The sequence below is a fragment of the Elaeis guineensis genome, chromosome 9 (genome assembly GCF_000442705.2).
Source record: "Elaeis guineensis isolate ETL-2024a chromosome 9, EG11, whole genome shotgun sequence".
NCBI lineage: Eukaryota > Viridiplantae > Streptophyta > Magnoliopsida > Arecales > Arecaceae > Elaeis > Elaeis guineensis.
Genome location: NC_026001.2, coordinates 83,588,469 through 83,611,828, shown reverse-complemented (window position 1 = coordinate 83,611,828; position 23,360 = coordinate 83,588,469). Strand labels below are relative to the sequence as shown.

The 23,360-nt window shown below is 36.1% G+C and overlaps 1 protein-coding gene across 7 annotated transcripts in view; it reads left to right on the top strand.

The window, feature by feature from the left end:
* The window catches only part of LOC105051201 (zinc finger CCCH domain-containing protein ZFN-like), a 42,621-nt gene extending 19,541 nt beyond the window's left edge, over window positions 1-23,080 (top strand). For 2 of the 7 annotated variants that reach the window (XM_073242983.1, XM_073242984.1), the window contains exons 3-7: window positions 595-657; window positions 9,011-9,130; window positions 9,332-9,628; window positions 22,205-22,296; window positions 22,514-23,080. In XM_073242983.1, the coding sequence (XP_073099084.1) occupies window positions 595-657; window positions 9,011-9,130; window positions 9,332-9,628; window positions 22,205-22,296; window positions 22,514-22,538 (597 nt within the window). In that variant the 3' untranslated portion in view covers window positions 22,539-23,080. The other 5 variants (XR_012134201.1, XR_012134202.1, XM_073242985.1 and 2 more) reach the window with 5 other exon arrangements.
* The last annotated feature ends 280 nt before the right edge of the window (window positions 23,081-23,360 follow it).

Here is a 23,360-nt window from a genome sequence, read left to right as displayed (position 1 = left end):
AAGGGGTTGAAGATGTGAATTGGGATGGTTAAATTTAGCTGTAATTTACATAAAAAGACAGATTCCAACAGCAAAGTGAGTCATATTTCTGCATTAAAATGAACAGTAGGAACTTAAGTGGCTTTTGTTTGTAACTTTGTATGTAAAACAATCAGTATGTCATTGATAGTTGAGGAACAGAGGAAGCTTTGATATAGAACTAATTCAAATCCTTCTTCACTTTTATTGTGGTTTTTATATCAAAGGAGAAAAATTAGGAGCAGTGCAGGCCCCAGAATAATCAAGAAATATCAGAATGGATCATTAAGGACATGTCAGTCCTCATGCAATAAATAGAACCTATATATTGCATGATTGTCCAAGTCATTCTCATTGATCCCACTATCATTAGTTGCATATAGAGGAGCTGATTTTGTTCCTAGATTCCTCTAGCTAAATTGTTATATTATAGAAAAGAATTGCTTCATGCATCTGGATGATATCGTCATATCGTCATATTTCTTTTCGTTATATTATTTTTTTTCTTGATTTTATACCTATAAGTCTACACTTCCACATGTTTGATGGTCTTGATGAGGTCCTGCTAAATGTCAGGCTATTGCTGCTGCTAGAATTAAGGGGGGTTATCCTGAAAGAGTAGGGCAACCTGAATGTCAGGTAAAGCTTTTATCTTTTAATATCCTTTCAGAATTGAACAAGTTGTTTTCCATCTTTTTCTTCATTTCTTAGGCATGTAGTATTTTATCTGTAGTGCATACCAGGGATCTGTTACCAAAACTACTTCTCTATAGATGGTGATCATTAGTGTAGAAGTTGGTAGTAGCTTGCTGCTCTATAGCTTTTATATTATTCTAAGTTGCAAGTGATTATTTTATGTATATGTTCAGATGGATCTGGATTGCTACATTACATATTAATAATCCTGAAACTGGTTAATTGCATGTTTTAGTTGTGTCATGTTATTTAAGCTTTTCAAGTCAAAATAAATAGAATAAATACTTCAGCTGCCTTTTTGATTGATTTTATCTATGCGGGACCTTGAAGTTATCTCATGATGCCATCGGCATCCATAGAGAGGTAAATAGGCTGCCGTATATTGAGAAACTTGTGAGCTACATGTTTAGCATCATTTTCTCACAACATGATGCACAGATGTTTATGAATGGTACAATTATATTCTTGACAAGGTTGTATACATATTATAAAGTTTAATTGAACATTTATATGGTTTGACTTGCATCGGAGAACCTTTTTTTTCTTTTGTTTTATCTATTAATATGTTTTTTAGGGATTCTTGTACAATTTTTTTGACTGCATGAGATCAAAATGTGTATAAAAAAGAAAAAAAAAAGACTCCCATCCTGCCAACTATCCTCTAGTTTCCTGTCACCCCTTTTGCTGTGCTAAGTTGCCTTGGCTATGGAGATTCTTGAACTACAAAAATCATTGTTGATATATAAAATCAACCCGGTAATGGGACAAGGCTTGTTGGTCAAGATTTAGGATAAATCTTAGTTTGTAATGATGACTATGTTGCTTAATATGTAGAGAAAATAAAAATTCTAGGCATATTATGTCATACCTATGTTGCTTAATAATCAGCATGGTATGGGCATTATGTCATGTCAAGCTGACATTTGGTTCATATTGCTAAGCATGGCAATAAATTGAGCTGGGTTGTTGAGCACTATCAGAGGCTAAGCGGCTTAACCTGAAGAAAAACCGACCTGCCTTTAGGGCAGGAATTCTCAGTCTGAATCTACTGACATTGACCTGACTGGCTTCTGTTGGGGCAGGGGGACACAGAATAAGGCAGCATTGCAATGAGCCTCATGGATGATCATGTTGGATGTTGATGAGGTGTGGGAATGGGCCTTCATGTGGGATGCTAGGATTGGAGATGAGGAGAAAAGGAGAGGAATGATCCGATTAGGGAGAAGGAAGAATTCTTTTCAACTTAGCCCAAATCTATTGAATGAAATAATAAATAATAAGAATTTTAGAAAGCAGGGCTTTAATCCCTTTACTTTCAGTGACTTTTCATGATCCGCAAATTTGCTACATATATATCATGGATGGAAAGTAGAGTTTACGGTCTTTATTTTGCTCCATTGATTCCCTTTATCTAAAACCATAGCATTACACCCTCTATTTTATGCTAGTGAGACCCTCCCTATTTGAGTCAGATTCTTCTTCTAGTTAAAAAAGGAGAAGGTGCAAGTTCTATATTGATATATAGAGGTCCACTCTTTATTTGAATCGGATTCCTTTTCTAGTGAGAAGAGGATGAAAACTTCTTCTTTATGGTAGTGAAGTCCAACCCAAATCGGGTTGGATTCCCTCTTAATTAAAAGAGGATGCAGATCATCAAAATAATGAAAATGTTTAAAAATTTTCAAATTTGGGCAGAAGCTAGATCTTGACTTCCATATAACTTCATCTTTAGTCGCAGCATTAAACTCTTTCCGAGTTATGGCTTCTTAAAGTTTTGGTACTTGATTGAGTTGTTGATGTGGCGAATCTTGCTCTCCAACCCTATGTAGATCTATTTGAAGTGGCTAAATTAGTCCACAGCAGGTTAGATGATCCTCTGGATCAAGGAAGGAGGAAGACAAGGTGGAGAGGGTAGAGGGGAGAGGATGAGGTGGACATGGAAGAGCAGAGGGTAATATAAGGGGAGATGAAAGAGGAAAAGAGAATAAAAGAGATGGGAGAGAAAAGCAGTTAAGAAAAGGGCAAACCAGAGGTGGGGTAGTTGAGAGAAGATTTCTGTAGGATGGAGGGGGGATTGTTGAAATTGGAATGAGATTGGGGATTTAGCATTAGATCAACAAATGAATGGTTTGTGATCAGTCATTTGACTAAAGAGTTTTTGATGATCTACGGACTTGATTAGTAATCACCTATTTTCTAATTTTATCAGCATGTGTCTCTTGTTTATCAACACGAGCTGATAATTGATGGAGTATAATCATTGAAGGTGGCATATTTATGTATATTTGAAATTATATATGTTAAAGGTTTCTAACCTATCATGTTAGAACTCATTGTTAAGGATGCCAAAAGCAAAAGGTGCCTTAAGGGAATAGAACCTCACCAAAAAGGTGCATGTCTAAATAAAGCAAGGTATTAAGTTATGAAAAATTGTACAAATGCATTATAAATAAATACATTTGCATTTGAAAGAGCACAATTGTTATAAGATTAATCATTCAAGTTTTAACATCTTAAATCATAATCATTTAGGAGGTTAAATATCATGCTGTACATCATTCAAGGCATCACATTGAAATGCCACTTTTCATATAATTTACGGCAACAAAAGTTAAAGAGCTTACAACGTAAAGTAGTTTCAAAGTTTAAACATGGCATCCCCCAAATATCTCTTTTCGAAATATGTTCCTAAGCAAAACATAACAAAAAAGGGAAATCACAAGACATCCTAAAGTAGCTTCAAGCCTTCAAGCATCATCCTAATAATCATCGCTTGAACTCTCATCGCTTCCATCTCCATTAGATTAATAATCAGCATTCTCCTCGTCTCCTTTCTAGACCAGCCTCCTCTGTTCATCCTTCATTTGGTATGGCCTTCACTAGTCCAAAGTAGCCTTCAAAATAAAACTAACATAACTTTCAAAGAAAGGTGTAAAAGGGATACAAGGTATAGTGTTGGGGGAGGTGCTCAATTGAACAGCTTACTCTTTGGCCTAGGAAAATGCTTGGTGTCACTTCACAATGTCTCACCTAGGGGTTATTAACCCTGCCTTTTTTGAGTGCTTGGCCAAGCATTGAGAGTGCTGTTGGAAGCAATTCTTTCTTTGCCCCAAAGCTAACCCAACCTGCTAGTATGTTAGACTTGCTGGACATTGAGCCCCCCCCCCCGATGAATGTAATGGATCGAGTGAGGTGGGGCATGTCTAGATTGGGTGGCATTGCATAAATGATTTGTGTTATTTTTGCTGGTACATGATAGTAATTTTCTAAAAAAGTCATCCAGCATTTGCCGAACCATTTCAAATCGGATGGTTCAGGCCATGCTGAGTTGTACCGATTGGATATCGGTTCGCTTCTAGCATACAAAATGGCTCAATGGCCATCTCGGAGGGAGGGAGAAAAAAAAGAGGAAGAGAAAGAGGGGGGGAGAGGAGAGGGAGAGGGCTTTCGACAGCTGTCGGAGACCATCCAAGCTCTTGCTGAGCTCGGTAAGGCAAAAGGAGGGAAGGGAGAGAGAGAGAGGAGATGTTTACTAGGTCACTGGAGGTCCTCGGAGGCCTTCGGACGAATGACGACGTTGTGGCGATCTCTTTAACAATCGGTGAGCTAGTGTTGAGGGAGGCTGAGGGCGGTTGAAATACAGTTCGTCCGATAAATATAAAAAAAAAAAAGAAACAGGAGCAAACCCTTATTTTGAACTGAAGGAGAGCGGAGGCCCTTGGCCATCCTGGGTGCTGGCTCGTAGCCATCAAAGAGGTCGCGGCGGTGTCGCCGTCCATCTGGAGGCCTCTGAGGACCTTCGGTGACCTATTAAGCATCTCCTCCTCTCTCTCCTTCCCTCCACCCTTATCGAGCTTGGCAAGAGCTTGGATGGCCTTTGGTGTCCTCCAACCATCGGAGGCCCTTAAGCCCTCTCTTTCTCTCCCTCTCCTTCTATCCCTCCTCTCTGTCTTCCTCTCTTTCTTCTCCCTCTTCTCTTCTCTGCCTGTTGGTTTGGCCCGACATGGACAGGTATGGATCCGTACCGAACCGTACCATTGATCGGTTAGTACAAAGTTTGGTTTTAGTTCTGGTTCAGATGGTGTTATTAAAAATGCGCCTCAAGCGCAAAAGGTGCTAGGCACAAGGGCCGTCGCCTCTGTACCCCCGAGGCAAGGTGACAACCCTCAGACGCAGCCTAGGCACTTCACGCGCATGTCTCTGCATTGTTTAGAGGCACAGGATTTCAGCAAGTATTAACTTTTAGTTTCTAAGAAATAGGAAAGGTCAATTATAGTAAATAGGGATTGGAAAGGCATCATTGAAAGTCAAATGGGCTTTAAAAACCTACATGAGGCTCTTGGAATTGCTTAAAAGAATTAGAAGGCAAAAGCTAAAGTGTCTCCATCAGACTCCATCTCATCTCATTGCCTAACACTATGTAAGTCATCTATCCTCTGGTCCACTTCTTCTTATTTTTCTTCTTCTTCTAACATGCTCTACTCTATTTTTTGGCCAGGCTTGCTCAACAACGTTTGAAAGATCTAGTGTTTGTTAAGTATAATCAGGCATCGATGCATCGATATGGTAGACGAAATCACATGGACCCTATATCATTAAAAGATATTGATGATTGCAATGACTGGGTGACTAGAAGAATGAAGCGAGTTCATACAGATGGGAATGATGAACAAGAATAAGTATTTAGTGATAGTGATGATGGTTTGACATAGGATCTTGTTGCTGAAGCTTCTGGAGCTTATGAGCATGCTTATCGCACTAGAGTTAGTGTGAAAACATCTTCCAAAGGGGGAGCTTTAGCTTCATCATCAAGATCAAAGTCTAGTGGACCGTCCCAAGTGCAGCTTGTAGATGAATCAGAGGAGATAGATGATGAGTATGAGAAAGATATTGGAGAGAAACAAGAAGAAAATGATGAAGCTGGTTTGCTTGATGATGATGAGGAGGAGGATTAGCAATTAGGAATTTAGAAAGCACTTATTTGATTGTTTTTAGGTTAGAGCTAGTTCTTACGTGCTGGACTTTTTGCCTATAGTTAGTTCTTTTTCTATTTTTACTTTTTAATAACAGGGTGCTAGTTTTTACTTGTTGGAATTCTTGCCTATAGCTAGTTTATTTTTCTGTTTTTGGCGCTTGACTTCTCTCAGGTGCATGCCTGCGCCTTGCGCTTTGCGCTTGGGCTTCAGGGATCCCGAGCGCCTAGGTGCGCCTAGGGCCTTAACAGCACTGGGTTTAGCAGTCGTTGAAATCATGGTCAATCTAAACCATATTGTACATTTATATAATTTCAAGACATGTCTTAAACTTTGGTTTTGTTACATTATTTTTTTATTATTTTTTATAAAATTTTCTTGATAAATCCTAGATGTAATTTTGTGGAGGAAATAAACAAGCAATTGGTTGATAGCTGTTCACCTTTTTATCTATTTTTTTTATTGTGATTTGTATGGTTGCTATTGCCTCTCTTTTGTTTCCCGTTTGTTCCACTTGTTATGCGCTTCTACCTTTGCTCCACCTCTACTTCATTGTTATTTGTATTTGTTGCTATTGCCTCTCTGTGGTTTCCAATTTGTTCCACTGGTTATGCACTTCTGTTTTTGCTCCATCTCCACCTCGTTTCCTTTTCTTGGCCGCCATGATTAACTTTCGCCACCTTCATTCAATCTAAGCCATTGACAATGTGCTTTACTGCCTTCCTTTCTCAACTTCCACTCCCCTTGCAAGGGTGTTATTTCACCTCCTTTCCTATGCAGTATTCCTCCACACTGCCCCCAACCCCACTACCTCCTCTTAAGCCCCACTACCCTTCGCTCCATCAATGCCACTCGCTCCTTCACACAATCCATTAGGTTACCACCACTATAGTGCTAGACTTCTTGCAGTAAAGGTTCGCAGGACTAGTACCAAGGTTGTATTTTCTGGTGACCTATTGGATATGGTACCTATACATGCCATACCAATCTAAGGTGTATTGAACCAAGTAGAGAGAGAGGAAGAGGGGGAAGGGAGAAGGAGAGGAAGAGAGAGATGAGGGAGGGAGGGAGGGAGAGTGCCTCACGGAGAGGGGGAGAGGGAGAAGGAAACGGATGGAGGGAGAGACAAAAAGAGAGAGGAGGGCTTATAGATAGGTGGGAGAGGGAGAAGGAGAGGGAGGAAGAGGGAGGGAGGGGGAGGAAGAGGGGCTTTCCTCACTGGTGGCAATAGATAGAAGCCCCAAACCCTAACCATTATTGTCGATCGGGGCTAGAGATGTTGTGAGGGCCTCTATGGCATAATGGAGGGCAATGGTGTCAACTTCAGCATTGATCAAGGGTGGTGGTGTCATCTTCAACGTCGTTTGAGGATGGTGATGTCATCTCCAACATCTTCTTGGGGTGATGGCATTGGTAGGCATCAGTTGGTGTGTGTGTGTTTTTTTTTTTGGGAGGAGGGGGGGGGAGACTAGTCGAAGCCTTCGATTGAAGGGTTGGGAGGTTTTTATAAGCCAAATCAACTAGAATGATCAAATTGTGTAGATTTCATGTTGATTCAGTTCAATACAGGCCAAACCACCTGGCTTAGTTCGATTCGGCAAATGCTGCTTGCGGCGGTGTTGCTACCTCCTCTACTATGACTGCTGCCCATGCTTTTATGGCCCTCGATATCCAAGCAATCTCGTGCCAACTTGTCCCTACAAGGAAGAGGTGGTAGATGCCATCATGGCATCTTGGTGAGCATGGCAGCCACCGAACAAGCGGAAGAATTGGTGTAGCAAAGCAGGAGAATAGCCCCATGTACCAACAATAGCCTTCCATCACCTTTCCTATGAATCTAGAAGGGGGGGATCAGTAGAGAGTTCTTAATGATTCATTCAAAATAGCCTTTCCATTTTGTTTAAATTGTTGTGGTTGTCAACAGTAGTTGCTTTTGAAACCGGCTACTACAGCTTATACTATAGGTCTAACTTTGATCCATCTCGGTTGTCTATAATTAAATGGATGGGCAGTATTTGTTAGGGGAAAATTTGTCATTTGATATCTTTGGAGCACCATAGCATGTTAAACTTTTGGGACGCACTTTGTACTTTTATAAAGATATCATATTCTATGGATTCTCTCCACTAGATGTTTTCATAAGCATTTTTGGCAAACCACATATTTCATTATTTTAAAATAATACAAATTTCAGTGCACCTCGTGAATATTTTTAATGAAAGAGAATTTTGTGAACAAAAGGATTGCTGAAAGCTTGGAAAAAAGATTCAAACATAGTGTTCTGACATTGGGGGACCACCTCCCGTCCTCTCCAGATAGATGATTTTCTGGTGTTTGTTTTCTCTGCGGAAGTATGGCATTCCAACTACAGTCTTACTTGAGATGGTACTGTTTTCTTCCCAAACATAGAATATTTTGAACTATGGAAATTGATGCATGCCGACAATTATTTGGATTTTGGATTCAAAATCACTCTTACTATAGTCTACACCAAGCATATACATAAATTTATTGTGTTGGTGAAAGTTGCTAATACTATTGTTTGCTTATTTCTGCAAATCTATCACAAAAATGAATCATCACACATGTTGGAACTTGGAAGATTATCAGATTCATTCTAGAAGTCGTAAAATTTATAATAAATTGCATGAATTATTATGCTTGGGAAAAATTTATAAAATTTTGTTCTGAAAATTGTTATTCCAGAATCAGCAAGGAAATTAAGGTTTAAGCTTTAAGCAAAACTAATTAGTAATATACTTTTGAATGTGATATTGATGATAACCTTTACATTAGATGCAAGCCCTTCATATTTACATGGCATGTTATGTTATCAAACCAATGTCAACCAAAGTTGGTGTTATCCCACTAGCAAAATACCACCTTATTTTGTGTTTATGTCATGTAAACTTATATATATGCTAAAACTTGGTGACCCTTGGTTGATTTTATCTCTTGTGAGTTACATATTTTGCAAGTAATGCATAGCAATCTGCATCTGGTAAATGCTAATGTTATGTTCTGAATGGTTTGAATGGCAAGCTTTGTATAGGTAGGTCTAAATTTCAAGCTTTATATAAATATAAATAGATTATAAATTTTTCTAATTTGTTTATGGCAAATGTTGCAATAGGATTTTGATTGTTTTGAATTGGTGTGTTTTTTCTTTCTTACTATGGAGTATGGAGTATTGATGCTGATCCAAATAAGTTGGACTTTGGTGCCCATTAGTTGGATCTCTTTTACATCGTGGGTTGGCTTTGCTTGTGGCTTTTTCATATTGAGCAGGAAATATAACTTCCCCTCTATCCACTCTTTTTCAGTATTACTTGAAGACTGGTACATGCAAATTTGGAGCTACATGCAAATTTCACCACCCGAAAGATAAAGCTGGAATGGCTGGGCGAGTTCAATTAAACATTTTAGGCTATCCACTTCGGCTGGTTTGTGCGCACTATTTGATTTATCTTTTATGCTTTTGCTTGCCTATTTTTTTATCATTTAAGTGTATTAGTAGTGTTTAAGTGGCAGTGATGATTTGTGTGTATCTACTTTTGATCATATGCTATTTTACCTTGCATATTTATATTTCTTTGTCATAATTGGTTGTTGTTGGCCATTTGTTTTGGATTTTCCTGTTGTAGAATGAGAAGGAATGTGCATATTACATAAGAACTGGACAGTGTAAGTTTGGAAACACCTGTAAATTTCACCATCCACAACCATCTAATGCGATGGTTGCTTTACGTGGCTCTCCTGTTTATCCTCCTGTACATTCTCCGACAACCCCTGGGCAGCAATCTTATCCCGGGGGATTGACAAACTGGTCCTTGTCAAGAACTTCTTTCATTCCAAGCCCTCGATGGCAAGATCCTTCAAGTTATACTCAATTGATTCTTCCTCAGGGGTTGGTTCAAGTCCCTGGGTGGAATCCATATCCTGTAAGTCTTTCTCAGCCTTTTTTTCTGCTTGTTTAAAAATGCATGATTCATGAAGAGAGACATGATATATTATCTGATTACTTTTTTGTTTTGCTTTTTTATTATCTTTTCCCCTTTAAACTTCATGGCAGCTATATTGACAAGTGGTTTTAACTTTTAAGTATGTCATGTTCTAGAAGTACCTAGATGTCAAGGACTGTGCAACAACAAATTATTCAACACCATTTAGTTGTCTCTGGTATGAACTCGATATATAAAATTCCAAGAAGATTCCTTATCTGCATGTTTCTCTTGTGCTAATCTGTTTATGCTTTGTCAGCTTCTCCAACCTTCATGCTTACTGAAATATAAATAATAGCCCAAAGCCACAAAATAATTGATTATATGGATTCAATAAAGCTAGAAAGATTTGAATAAGAGATGCTAGACTTGAAGATCATTTTTTGTGTCAAGTTGTGTGATTGCAGTTCTAGTCAACATTAATGCTTTAAGGTCAAGACTCAAGAGAACTCCTTTCCTTCGCTGCCTCTTCATTAAATGCAATGGAGAAGACTAGAACATGTCTTAAGTTTTCTTTTTTCCTTTTTCATGAAATTAACCTAGAAAAGAACACAAATGATTGTCAACATATGTGCATTATTTGTCATTGTTTATTCCTGTCTTAATTTTTCATTGGCATCAAATCCTTCGTTTTCATTCTCTCCCCCCCCCCTCCCTGCTTTGGTGCATTTTAGAATTTTTTTAAAGAAAAGCCTTATTTTTATTTGTTTATGATCTTTACCAATGCAGCTTACATGCCCTTCTACATCTCCAAATTTTGAACCTTAAATCATTATAGTTTCTGCCTGGAATTTCTTTATTCTACATTTGTCCAATTATTTCTCTTTATTTAATCCAATTATAAACTGTATGCCTTGTTTTTAAACTGACTAGGCATACTTCCCCATCTCCAACCCTCCCCTTGCCCAAACTCTCTTATCTCATACACACGGACTGTGTTTGGCTGGTAGTTAAATGGTAAATAAGGGGAGGTTATCACTTTAACCAGCCAAACACCATCTAAAAGTAGTGGATCAAGTTATTTGGGCAAAGGGTGATAAGGTCAGCTACCAAGATCTCTCTTTTTTTGCTTTACTTTTTCACTTTTCCTAAAGATGTGAACTAAATAACAGATAATTTTAGCCACTAACTGTTTAGGGGTTGGTTACAAATGGTTAAATCTATTCACCCCCCAGTTAGCTATTTGGTGTCCAAATGCAGTCACAGAGAGAGAAAAGAGAGATTGCAAATATGATTAAGAATGAGAAATTTAAAAAAATGCAATGAGAACCAAACAAAAGGGAAAAGAAAGGTGATAGGATGTGTCCCACTAAAGGTTAGCTATCTGCATACTTTCCACCGTGTGCTTATCATGTTCTCTCATATAATTTTCTTGCTTTGATACTCAATTTTCTCTTTTCTTGGCATAGTTATATTTGGTTTCTTAATGTCTAGTAGAAACTTTTTGTCAGACTTTCACATTTTACTGGGAACTAGAAAAATAAGCATAAGAATATGCATAATGCATAATGCATAATGTAAAATTTAAAACATCAACTAGTTCTTGCATAATGGATCTTCATGTCACCTTGAGAGCTTTCATACATAGTGATGTATCATCTGTTTTGTTCTAAAAGAGACTCGTATTCTTTGTTGATGTTTGACTTCTAGTTGATTGCTCAAATAGTAGTGGGACTTGGTAAGGTTCTTGTGCTTTTTTTTTTTTTGGCTCTTGTCATGTACAGTGCTAGACTTAATGATAAGCTTATAGACCTAACTAGGAAGCGAATATTTTATTTTACGATCTTCAAGTCATCTTGAGAAATTTCATATATAGTTGTGTATCATCCATTCTCTTCTAAAAGAGGTACTATCATATTCTTTTTGTTGATGTTTGACTTTGACTTGATTGCTCAAATAGCTGAATATTGATGTGCACATCAACTTGGACTTGGTAAGATTCTTGTGCTTTTTTTGTTGGCCCAATCGTGTAGCTGAATATTGTGTGTGTGTGTGTCTATATACATACATACAGACAGACAGGAAGGCACGCACACACGCATGCACACACATCATTTTTGTGGTGGACAGTGACATTGTTATTGAAGAATTGGATGATATTGCAAAACGGATACAAATGGAGGGTTTTTTTTTTTTGAGTGTGGATAAAAATGAAGCTTCACTTGATGATTTATAGACATTCATTACTCTTATGCAAACTCAGAATATCTACCTGGAAATTTGCATAGAATATGTAAACCTTCAAAAGTCTGATCCATATAATTAGTTTAAATTGCCTGGCTCTATTAGCTATGGTGAAATCCATATAAAATGTATGCATGTTTACAAAGAACTTTTGTTTGATGATGATTTTGGGGTTACTAACAAGTGATGTATCATTGAAATATGACGTTTTAATGTGCAAAAGCTTTAGGTGGCATTATTGATAGTTGAATGATACAAAGTTTTAATGCTACTAGTGTACTTATAAATGACATTCTATGAAGATAAACATTTTGATGGAACACCTCAGGACATAGAAAAGCTATTGAGTGGAATGAGAATTTTACAAGCATTTCTTGATGCGAGGTCTAAATATTCATGTGGATCCATATCCTAGATTTTGTTATTTTTAGTTGGTGAATTCGAGGCAATAAAATATTATCTCAATTTGAGTGCGGTGCATCCCATAAGGATTGATTCTTAAGTTTAGTTAGCACCTTTAAGGATATTGCAAATCAATATTCTACCTCTAAGCATGTATATATGATTGGTCTTGCTATCCAGTGGCTCAGTTAAAATAGTTGCTCTTATATAACATGTCAAAAAGCATGTCAACTAGTTTGTTATTATTCATTTTCCTTCTCAACATTGTTGGCTTCTTGTTACAAAACATTGCATCTTGATGTACAAGAGGAATTAGATTGATGTGCTTGTATCATTGCATTCATTTGGAGTGGGACTATTAGCTCCTTTGGTAAGACATAACGGTTGCCAATTCTAAAGCAACAGAGAATTCCAGGCCAGAATTTAGCTTAAGAGTCTGAGAAACTGCTAAAGAATTCGGATCTTTTAAATGAGCTGATTATAATATGCGATTTTTTCTGGATTGATTGTGTTTTTTAAAATAATCGAATATAACATGGATGTTAGAAAGGTTTTATTTTGTTTATCTTTAGATGGATAAGAAGGCGATTTCTTGATAACTTTAATTATCGATTCCGTTGTCTGGGGCTATTTTCGTTCCGCTTAGTTTTGATTACAAGCTATAGCATTTGTTAGTAGTTTTTATTATTTTAATTATCAATTTCACCTTTCGGAGCATGATATCATGATTGAACTACGAATAGCGAGTGATGGAGTTTATTTTGGATTTTAATGTGCCACTTTTTCTGGATTGATTGTTTTTTTAAAAAAAGATCGAATATAACACTGGATGTTAGAAAGGTTTTATTTTGTTTATCTTTAGATGGATAAGAAGGTGATTTTCTGATAACTTTAATTATCGTTTCCGTTGTCTGGGGCTATTTTCATTCCACTTAGTTTTGATTACAAGCTATAGCATTTGGTTTGTAGTTTTTACTATTTTAATTATCGATTTCACCTTTTGGAGTATGATAAAATTATGATGGAACTACGAAAAGTGAGTGATGGAGTTTGTTTTGGATTTTAAGGTGCGACTTTTTTTGGATTGATATTTTTTAAAAAAGATCTAATATTACATCGGATGTAAGAAAGGTTTTATTTTGTTTATCTTTAGATGGATGAGAAGGTGATTTCCTGATAATTTTTGTCGAGAAGAGTAATAACGTAATTGTTACAAGAGTTTATTGAGACAATCTGAACTTAAGTTGGATGGAGCATGTGATGAGCTGACATGAAAAAACTGATCAGCCATATAAAATTTTAAGGTCTGATTTTTTTTTCCCTTTCCCCAGAAATTTCACTGCATCCAATGTATTAATATATATCTAGGTAGAGTGGTATATTAATTCACAATTGCTAGGTTCAGTTAAGCGCTAGGTAGCTGAACATATGCAATACATGTTTTTGAAAGTATATTCCCATCCAAAGAGATCAAGTCAAAATGAAATGGCCATTTGCAATACCTTACTGCCACAAAAATACGTATTGTGCTCTAAGAATGAGAATTGGTTCCTTGGAAAGGATCAACACAATTTGCCTTATCAACATGTGAAATTGCAGTAGAAAATTGGATGTGTTTAATCAGGATTAGTATTAGAATTCCCAGTTTTTTTTGGTGTTTTGGATGTTTTGGAAGCTATGTAATAGATGCGCCGCTAGAAGAAACCAAAAATGCACGTTGAATGTGGAGCCCAGTGGAATGAGCATTCTGGTTTTGAAGATAAGTCACATGGTTTGATTTTTTATGCTTGTAAATCCATTAAAAGATTGCCTGAGTATGCCAATTTTGAAAGGGAGCATGGCTTTCAACATAATGTTTTTGATATCAGTTGATTTCATATCCCATCTGATAATTGTGTTCTATTTGGGTTCTTCAAGCAATGCCCTTTGGATATTGTGTATTAAGGCATTGGAGGAAGAGTATTCATGCTTATTGGTAGGATATTGATTTTCCATATCTTGGAGGTGCTGATTAAATCATTCCTTGTGGGATGCATTGCTCTCAAATTGGGACAATATGTTATTGCCCAAGAATTCACCAACTGAAATAACAAAAAAAAAAGGGGGAATACGAATCAACATGAATGAATATTTGTATAAATTCCAGATTGGAAGGTTATGGAGCTCCGCTAAGGTGTATGTTGTGTGCTCAGGCATGTTTCATCGAGAAGGAACTTACTAATGCATTTGAACCAAGGTTTGTGATCTCAGACCATACCTCCAGGTACAGGATATGCCATTTGTACCAGTAAGGTACGAAGAGTGATACGCCCCTTGTATCGAGTGTCTATATCGAGGTTTGTATCGTACTAATACTCGGTATAGGGTGTACCAATTGGACACAGTTCTAATATTGAGATTGCAAACCTGGATTTGGACTACCTAGGGTATTAATGTCAAATTAAGATATCATTTTTTGCGGTGGACAGTGACATTGTTGTTGAAGAATTGGATGATATTGCAAAGCGGATACAAATGGAGTTTTTTTTTTTTTTGAGTGTGGATAAAAATGGAGTTCACTTGATGATTTATAGACATTCATTACTCTTATGCAGACTCAGAATATTTACTTGGAAATTTGCATAGAATATGTAAACCTTCAAAAGTCTGATCCATATAATTAGTTTAAATTGCCTGGCTCTATTAGCTATGGTGAAATCCATATAAAATATATGCATGTTTACAAAGGACTTTTGTTTGATGATGATTTTGTGGTTACTAACAAGTGATGTTCATTGAAATATGATGTTTTAATGTGCAAAAGCTTTAGGTGGCATTATTGATAGTTGAATGATACAAAGTTTTAATGCTACTAGTGTACTTATAAATGACATTCTATGAAGATGAACATTCTGATGGAACACCTCAGGACATAGAAAAGCTATAGAGTGGAATGAGAATTTCACAAGCATTTCTTGATGCGAGGTCTAAATATTCATGTTGATCCATATCCTAGATTTTGTTATTTTTAGTTGGTGAATTCGAGGCAATAAAATATTATCTCAATTTGAGTGCTGTGCATCCCATAAGGATTTGATTCTTAAGTTTAGTTAGCACCTCTAAGGTTATGGCAAATCAATATTCTACCTCTAAGCATGTATATATGATTGGTCTTGCGGTCCAGTGGCTCAGTTAAAATAGTTGCTCTTATATAATATGTCAAAAAGCATGTCAACTAGTTTGTTATTATTCATTTTCCTTCACGACATTGTTGGCTTCTTGTTACAAAACATTGCATCTTGATGTACAAGAGGAATTGGATTGATGTGCTTGTATCATTGCATTCATTTGGAGTGGGACTATTAGCTCCTTTGGTAAGACATGAGGGTTGCCAATTCTAAAGCAACAGAAAATTCCAAGTCAGAATTTAGCTTAAGAGTCTGAGAAACGCTAAAGAATTCGGATCTTTTAAATGAACTGATTATAATGTGCGACTTTTTCTGGATTGATTGTGTTTTTTAAAATAGATTAAATATAACACTGGATGTTAGAAAGGTTTTATTTTGTTTATCTTTAGATGGATAAGAAGGCGATTTCTTGATAACTTTAATTAACGATTCCATTGTCTGGGGCTATTTTCGTTTCGCTTAGTTTTGATTACAAGCTATAGCATTTGTTCGTAGTTTTTATTATTTTAATTATCAATTTCACCTTTTGGAGCATGATATCATGATTGAACTACGAATAGCGAGTGATGGAGTTTATTTTGGATTTTAATGTGCGACTTTTTCTGGATTGATTGTTTTTTTAAAAAAAGATCGAATATAACACTGGATGTTAGGAAGTTTTATTTTGTTTATCTTTAGATGGATAAGAAGGCGATTTCCTGATAACTTTAATTATCGATTTCGTTGTCTGGGGCTATTTTCGTTCCACTTAGTTTTGATTACAAGCTATAGCATTTGGTTTGTAGTTTTACTATTTTAATTATCGATTTCACCTTTTGGATATGATAAAATTATGATTGAACTACGAAAAGTGAGTGATGGAGTTTGTTTTGGATTTTAAGGTGCAACTTTTTTGGATTGATATTTTTTAAAAAAGATCTAATATAACACCAGATGTTAGAAAGATTTTATTTTGTTTATCTTTAGATGGATGAGAAGGCGATTTCCTGATAACTTTTGTCGAGAAGAGTAATAACGTAATTGTTACAAGAGTTTATTGAGGCAATCTGAACTTAAGTTGGATGGAGCATGTGATGAGCTGACATGAAAAAACTGATCAGCCATATAAAATTTTAAGGTCTGATTTTTTTTTTCCCTTTCCCCAGAAATTTCACTGCATCCAATGTATTAATATATATCTAGGTAGAGTGATATATTAATTCACAATTGCTAGGTTCAGTTAAGTGCTAGGTAGCTGAAATATGCAATATATGTTTCTGAAAGTATATGCCCAGCCAAAGAGATCAAGTCAAAATGAAATGGCCATTTGCAATACCTTACTGCCACAAAAATATGTATTGTGCTCTAAGGATGAGAATTGGTTCCTTGGAAAGGATCAACACAATCTGCCTTATCAACATGTGAAATTGTAGTGGAAATTGGATGTGTTTAATCAGGATTAGTATTAGAATCCCAGTTTTTTTTGGTGTTTTGGATGTTTTGGAAGCTATGTAATAGATGTGCTGCTAGAAGAAACCAAAAATGCACGGTTGAATTTGGAGCCCAGTGGAATGAGCATTCTGGTTTTGAAATAAGTCACATGGTTTGATTTTTTATGTTGTAAATCCATTAAAAGATTGCCTGAGTATGCCAATTTTAAAAGGAAGCATGGCTTTCAACATAATGTTGTTGATATCAGTTGATTTCATATCCCATCTGATAATTGTGCGCTGTTTGGGTTCTTCAAGCAATGCCCTTTGGATATTAGTGTATTAAGGCATTGGAGGAAGAGTATTCATGCTTATTGGTAGGATATTGGTTTTTCATATCCTTGGAGGTGCTGATTAAATCGTCCCTTGTAGGATGCATTGCTCTCAAATTGGAACAATATGTTATTGCCCTAGAATTCACCAACTGAAATAACAAAAAAAAAAAGGGGAATACGAATCAACATGAATGAATATTTGTATAAATTCCAGATTGGAAGGGTATGGAGCTCCGGTAAGGTGTATGTTGTGTGCTCAGGCATGTTTCATCAAGAAGGAACTTACTAATGCATTTGAACCAAGGTTTGTGATCTCAGACCATACCTCCAGGTACAGGGTATGCCATTTTGTACCAGTAAGGTATGAAGAGTCGATACGCCCCTTGTATCGAGTGTCTATATCGAAGTTTGTATGAGTGTCTATATCGAGGTTTGTATCGTACTAATACTCGGTACGGGGTGTACCAATTGGACACAATTCTGATATTGAGATTGCAAACCTTGATTTGGACACCTAGGGTATTAATGTCAAATTAAGATATCATTTTTGTGGTGGACAGTGACATTGTTATCGAAGAATTGGATGATATTGCAAAATGGATACAAATGGAGGGTTTTTTTTTTTTAGTGTGGATAAAAATGAAAGAGTTCACTTGATGATTTATAGACATTCATTACTCTTATGCAACTCAGAATATCTACCTGAAAATTTGCATAGAATATGTAAACCTTCAAAAGTCTGATCCATATAATTAGTTTAAATTGCCTGGCTCTATTAGCTATGGTGAAATCCATATAAAATTTATGCATGTTTACACAGAACTTTTGTTTGATGATGATTTTGGGGTTACTAACAGGTGATGTATCATTGAAATATGATGTTTTAATGTGCAAAAGCTTTAGGTGGCATTATTGATAGTTGAATGATACAAAGTTTTAATGCTACTAGTATACTTATAAATGACATTCTATGAAGATGAACATTCTGATGGAATACCTCAGGACATAGAAAAGCTATTGAGTGGAATGAAAATTTCACAAGCATTTCTTAATGCGCGGTCTAAATATTTATGTTGATCCATATTTTAGATTTTGTTATTTTTAGTTGGTGAATTCGAGGTAATAAAATATTATCTCAATTTGAGTGCTATGCATCCCATAAGGATTTGATTCTTAAGTTTAGTTAGCACCTCTAAGATATTGTAAATCAATATTCTACCTCTAAGCATGCATATATGATTGGTCTTGCTGTCAGTGGCTCAGTTAAAATAGTTGCTCTTATATAACATGTCAAAAAGCATGTCAACTAGTTTGTTATTATTCATTTTCCTTCTCGACATTGTTGGCTTCTTGTTACAAAACATTGCATCTTGATGTACAAGAGGAATTGGATTAATGTGCTTGTATCATTGCATTCATTTGGAGTGGGACTATTAGCTCCTTTGGTAAGACATGAGGGTTGCCAATTCTAAAGCAACAGAGAATTCCAGGCAGAATTTAGCTTAAGAGTCTGAGAAACTGCTAAAGAATTGGATCTTTTAAATGAACTGATTATAATGTGCGACTTTTTCTGGATTGATTGTGTTTTTTAAAATAGATGAATATAATACTGGATGTTAGAAAGGTTTTATTTGTTTATCTTTAGATGGTTAAAAAGGCGATTTCTTGATAACTTTAATTATCGATTCCGTTGTCTGGGGCTATTTTCGTTCCGCTTAGTTTTGATTACAAGCTATAGCATTTGTTCGTAGTTTTTATTATTTTAATTATCAATTTCACCTTTTGGAGCATGATATCATGATTGAACTACGAATAGTGAGTGATGGAGTTTATTTTGGATTTTAATGTGCATTTTTTCTGGATTGATTGTTTTTTTAGAAAAAGATCGAATATAACAGTGGATGTTAGAAAGTTTTTTTTTGTTTATCTTTAGATGGATGAGAAGGCGATTTCCTGATAACTTTAATTATCGATTCCGTTGTCTGGGGTTATTTTCGTTTCACTTAGTTTTGATTACAAGCTATAGCATTTGGTTTGTAGTTTTACTATTTTAATTATCGATTTCACCTTTTGGAGTATGATAAAATTATGATTGAACTACGAAAAGTGAGTAATGGAGTTTGTTTTGGATTTTAAGGTGCGACTTTTTTTGGATTGATATTTTTTAAAAAAAGATCTAACATAACACCGGATGTTAGAAAGGTTTTATTTTGTTTATCTTTAAATGGATGAAAAGGTAATTTCCTCATAACTTTTGTCGAGAAGAGTAATAATGTAATTGTTACAAGATTTATTGATGCAATTTGAACTTAAGTTGGATGGAGCATGTCATCAGCCGTATAAAATTTTAAGGTCTGATTTTTTTTTCCCTTTCCCTAGAAATTTCACTGCATCCAATGTATTAATATATATCTAGGTAGAGTGGTATTTAATTCACAATTGCTAGGTTTAGTTAAGTGCTAGGTAGCTGAAGATATGCAATACATGTTTCTGAAAGTATATGCCAGCCAAAGAGATCAAGTCAAAATGAAATGGCCATTTGCAATACCTTACTGCCACAAAAATATGTATTGTGCTCTAAGGATGAGAATTGGTTCCTTGGAAAGGATCAACACAATCTGCCTTATCAACATGTGAAATTGCAGTGGAAAATTGGATGTGTTTAATCAGGATTAGTATTAGAATCCCAGTTTTTTTTGGTGTTTTGGATGTTTTGGAAGCTATGTAATAGATGTGCCGCTAGAAGAAACCAAAAATGCACGTGTTGAATGTGGAGCCCAGTGGAATGAGCATTCTGGTTTTGAAGATAAGTCGCATGGTTTGATTTTTATGCTTGTAAATCCATTAAAAGATTGCCCGAGTATGCCAATTTTGAAAGGGAGCATGGCTTTCAACATAATGTTGTTGATGTCAGTTGATTTCATATCCCATCTGATAATTGTGCGCTATTTGGGTTCTTCAAGCAATGCCCTTTGGATATTAGTGTATTAAGGCATTGGAGGAAGAGTATTCATGCTTATTGGTAGGATATTGATTTTTCATATCCTTGGAGGTGCTGATTAAATCGTTCCTTGTGGGATGCATTGCTCTCAAATTGGGACAATATATTATTGCCCTAGAATTCACCAACTGAAATAACAAAAAAAAAAGGGGGGAATACGAATCAACATGAATGAATATTTGTATAAATTCCAGATTGGAAGGGTATGGAGCTCTGCTAAGGTGTATGTTGTGTGCTCAGGCATGTTTCATCAAGAAGGAACGAACTTATGCATTTGAACCAAGGTTTGTGATCTCAACCATACCTCCAAGTACAGGGTATGCCATATTGTACCAGTAAGGTACGAAGAGTCGATACGCCTCTTGTATCGAGTGTCTATATCGAGGTTTGTATCGTACTAATACTCGGAACGGGGTGTACCAATTAGACAGTTCTGATATTGAGATTGCAAACCTTGATTTGGACTACCTGGGGTATTAATGTCAAATTAAGATATCATTTTTGTGGTGGACAGTGACATTGTTATTGAAGAATTAGATGATATTGCAAAACGGATACAAATGGAGGTTTTTTTTTTTGTGAGTGTGGATAAAAATAAAGGAGTTCACTTGATGATTTATAGACATTCATTACTCTTATGCAGACTCACAATAGCTACCTGAAAATTTGCATAGAATATGTAAACCTTCAAAAGTCTGATCCATATAATTAGTTTAAATTGCCTGGCTCTATTAGCTATGGTGAAATCCATATAACATGTATGCATGTTTATAAAGAACTTTTGTTTGATGATGATTTTGGGGTTACTAACAAGTGATGTATCGTTGAAATATGATGTTTTAATGTGCAAAAGCTTTAGGTGGCATTATTGATAGTTGAATGATACAGTTTTAATGCTACTAGTGTACTTATAAATGACATTCTATGAAGATGAACATTCTGATGGAACACCTCTGGACATAGAAAAGCTATTGAGGGGAATGAGAATTTCACAAGCATTTCTTGATGCGAGGTCTAAATATTCATGTTGATCCATATCCTAGATTTTGTTATTTTTAGTTGGTGAATTCGAGGCAATAAAATATTATCTCAATTTGAGTGCTGTGCATTCCATAAGGATTTGATTCTTAAGTTTAGTTAGCACCTCTAAGGATATTGCAAATCAATATTCTACCTCTAAGCATGTATATATGATTGGTCTTGCTGTCCAGTGGCTCAGTTAAAATAGTTGCTCTTATATAACATGTCAAAAAGCATGTCAACTAGTTTGTTATTATTCATTTTCCTTCTCGACATTGTTGGCTTCTTGTTACAAAACATTGCATCTTGATGTACGAGAGGAATTCGATTGATGTGCTTGTATCATTGCATTCATTTACTATTAGCTCTTTTGGTAAGACATGAGGGTTGCCAATTCTAAAGCAACAGAGAATTCCAAGCAGAATTTAGCTTAGGAGTCTGAGAAACTGCTAAAGAATTCGGATCTTTAAATGAACTGATTATATAAGACATGATGAAGGGAGAGAAGAATAGCCAAGTGGTGGTCAATGCTTTTGAAATGCTTGCTATGAAGTGGTTCTACTAAAAGCAGAAAAACAGTGACCTAAAAACGAACATGTGTTAAACCATTTTGATTTTCAGCTTATTAAAAAAAAAAAAATCCAGAACTTGTGGTGAATTAATGGGCATTTTCCATAGAGGCCCACCGGCTATCTGGATTTTGTGTTTTACGTCCAAAACTCTCCATCTTAGTCAAATTCTGTGAAAGGGGTTCATATTTGTGGGTTTTTTCATTAGTGTAGTTATAAAGAGTACCACTCCTTCGATTCATTCCTCTTCTTCCCTTCTCTTTCCATGTCCCATGTTACTCATGTTCTCACTCGTCATCTGCCCTTGTTTTTTAGGTTTCTACAGCAAAATGAGATGCAGATTTTTTTTCTTAATCCTTGTGCCTGCTGTTGTACTGATGTTGTCATGCCATTAGATGTGGATGATGCAAAATGTTCATGTTTGGCCAGGAGATGGTGGATTATGAAAGAATGGATCAGCATTGTTTCAGGTACTGTTTCCAGAAGAAAACGAAACTGTGTCGGAGTAAATATTTGGCAAGGTGAAGCACCTAACCTCATTGAGTACCGAATTCTTTGTTGAGTTTGGCCATCACGTGTACAAAGGCTTAAACAATTCTGCATACAAATTGTAGTGAAAACTTCTAATTGCCTCTTGTGGAAAAGAATTGTAGAATATGACTGAGAGATGATGAGATTTGTACTCTACTGCAAGATTTTAATGAACAACGTCAGTTTTTTTCCCTACATTCCGTGCAGATCTATAACAGAGATTGTGCTTTAGCTGTATGGTGCTCTGAAGTTGACAGCTGCATGCAAAGCACTAGTTTGAGGAGATCCAGTTGCCCATCAAGGCAACCCAAAATCGGATGTAATTAATGTGCTATGGTACTAGATATCTTGGCCTAGTCTTTGTGCTAGGCTTAATGGTTGCACTCTGCCTTTGGTAAAATGTACCCAATATGCATACTTTGCTTGTCAATGGAAGTTCGAACCTAGTTGTTAGAGTTGTGCCTGGCTAAAGATCTGAAATTTCCCATGAGTTGGGGTTTGCTGGGTCAATGATGCCCTCTTCATCCTTGAGAGTAGCTCATCGTGCTTTGCAGGACCGGCATCTTGATAAATTGTTCGTAGCAAGGCCAAATTGTTGGATAATTTTTAGTCTTTATGATACCGCCTGAATCAATAAATTGTTTGGCCTGCTGTTATTTTTGATGGCAATTGTTCACAGAAATCCTGTAGAAATTGTAAAGAGTGAGATGACAAGCATGTACAAGTAAAGAATTCAGACTCTCACAATATCTGATTTCTACTGTTTTTTTTGAACGGGACTCAAGTTTAAAAAAATGGTGATACATGTATTTGTATAACCATAAAAAATTTTGAATCGGAGTTCCTTATTCAATGGTGTATGATGTATGGTGTATGATGTCGTGTATGCTATGCTTTGCATCTTTTTTGCGAACTTGGTGCGGTTCCAAATTTCCATGGCAGCTGAGAGAAGCAAACGTGGTAGTGATGGCTATCCATTTCACGCACCAGATGAAGTAACAATAGGACCAAGCAGCCTGAGACAAGGTTGGCATCATGGACAACTTTAAATCAT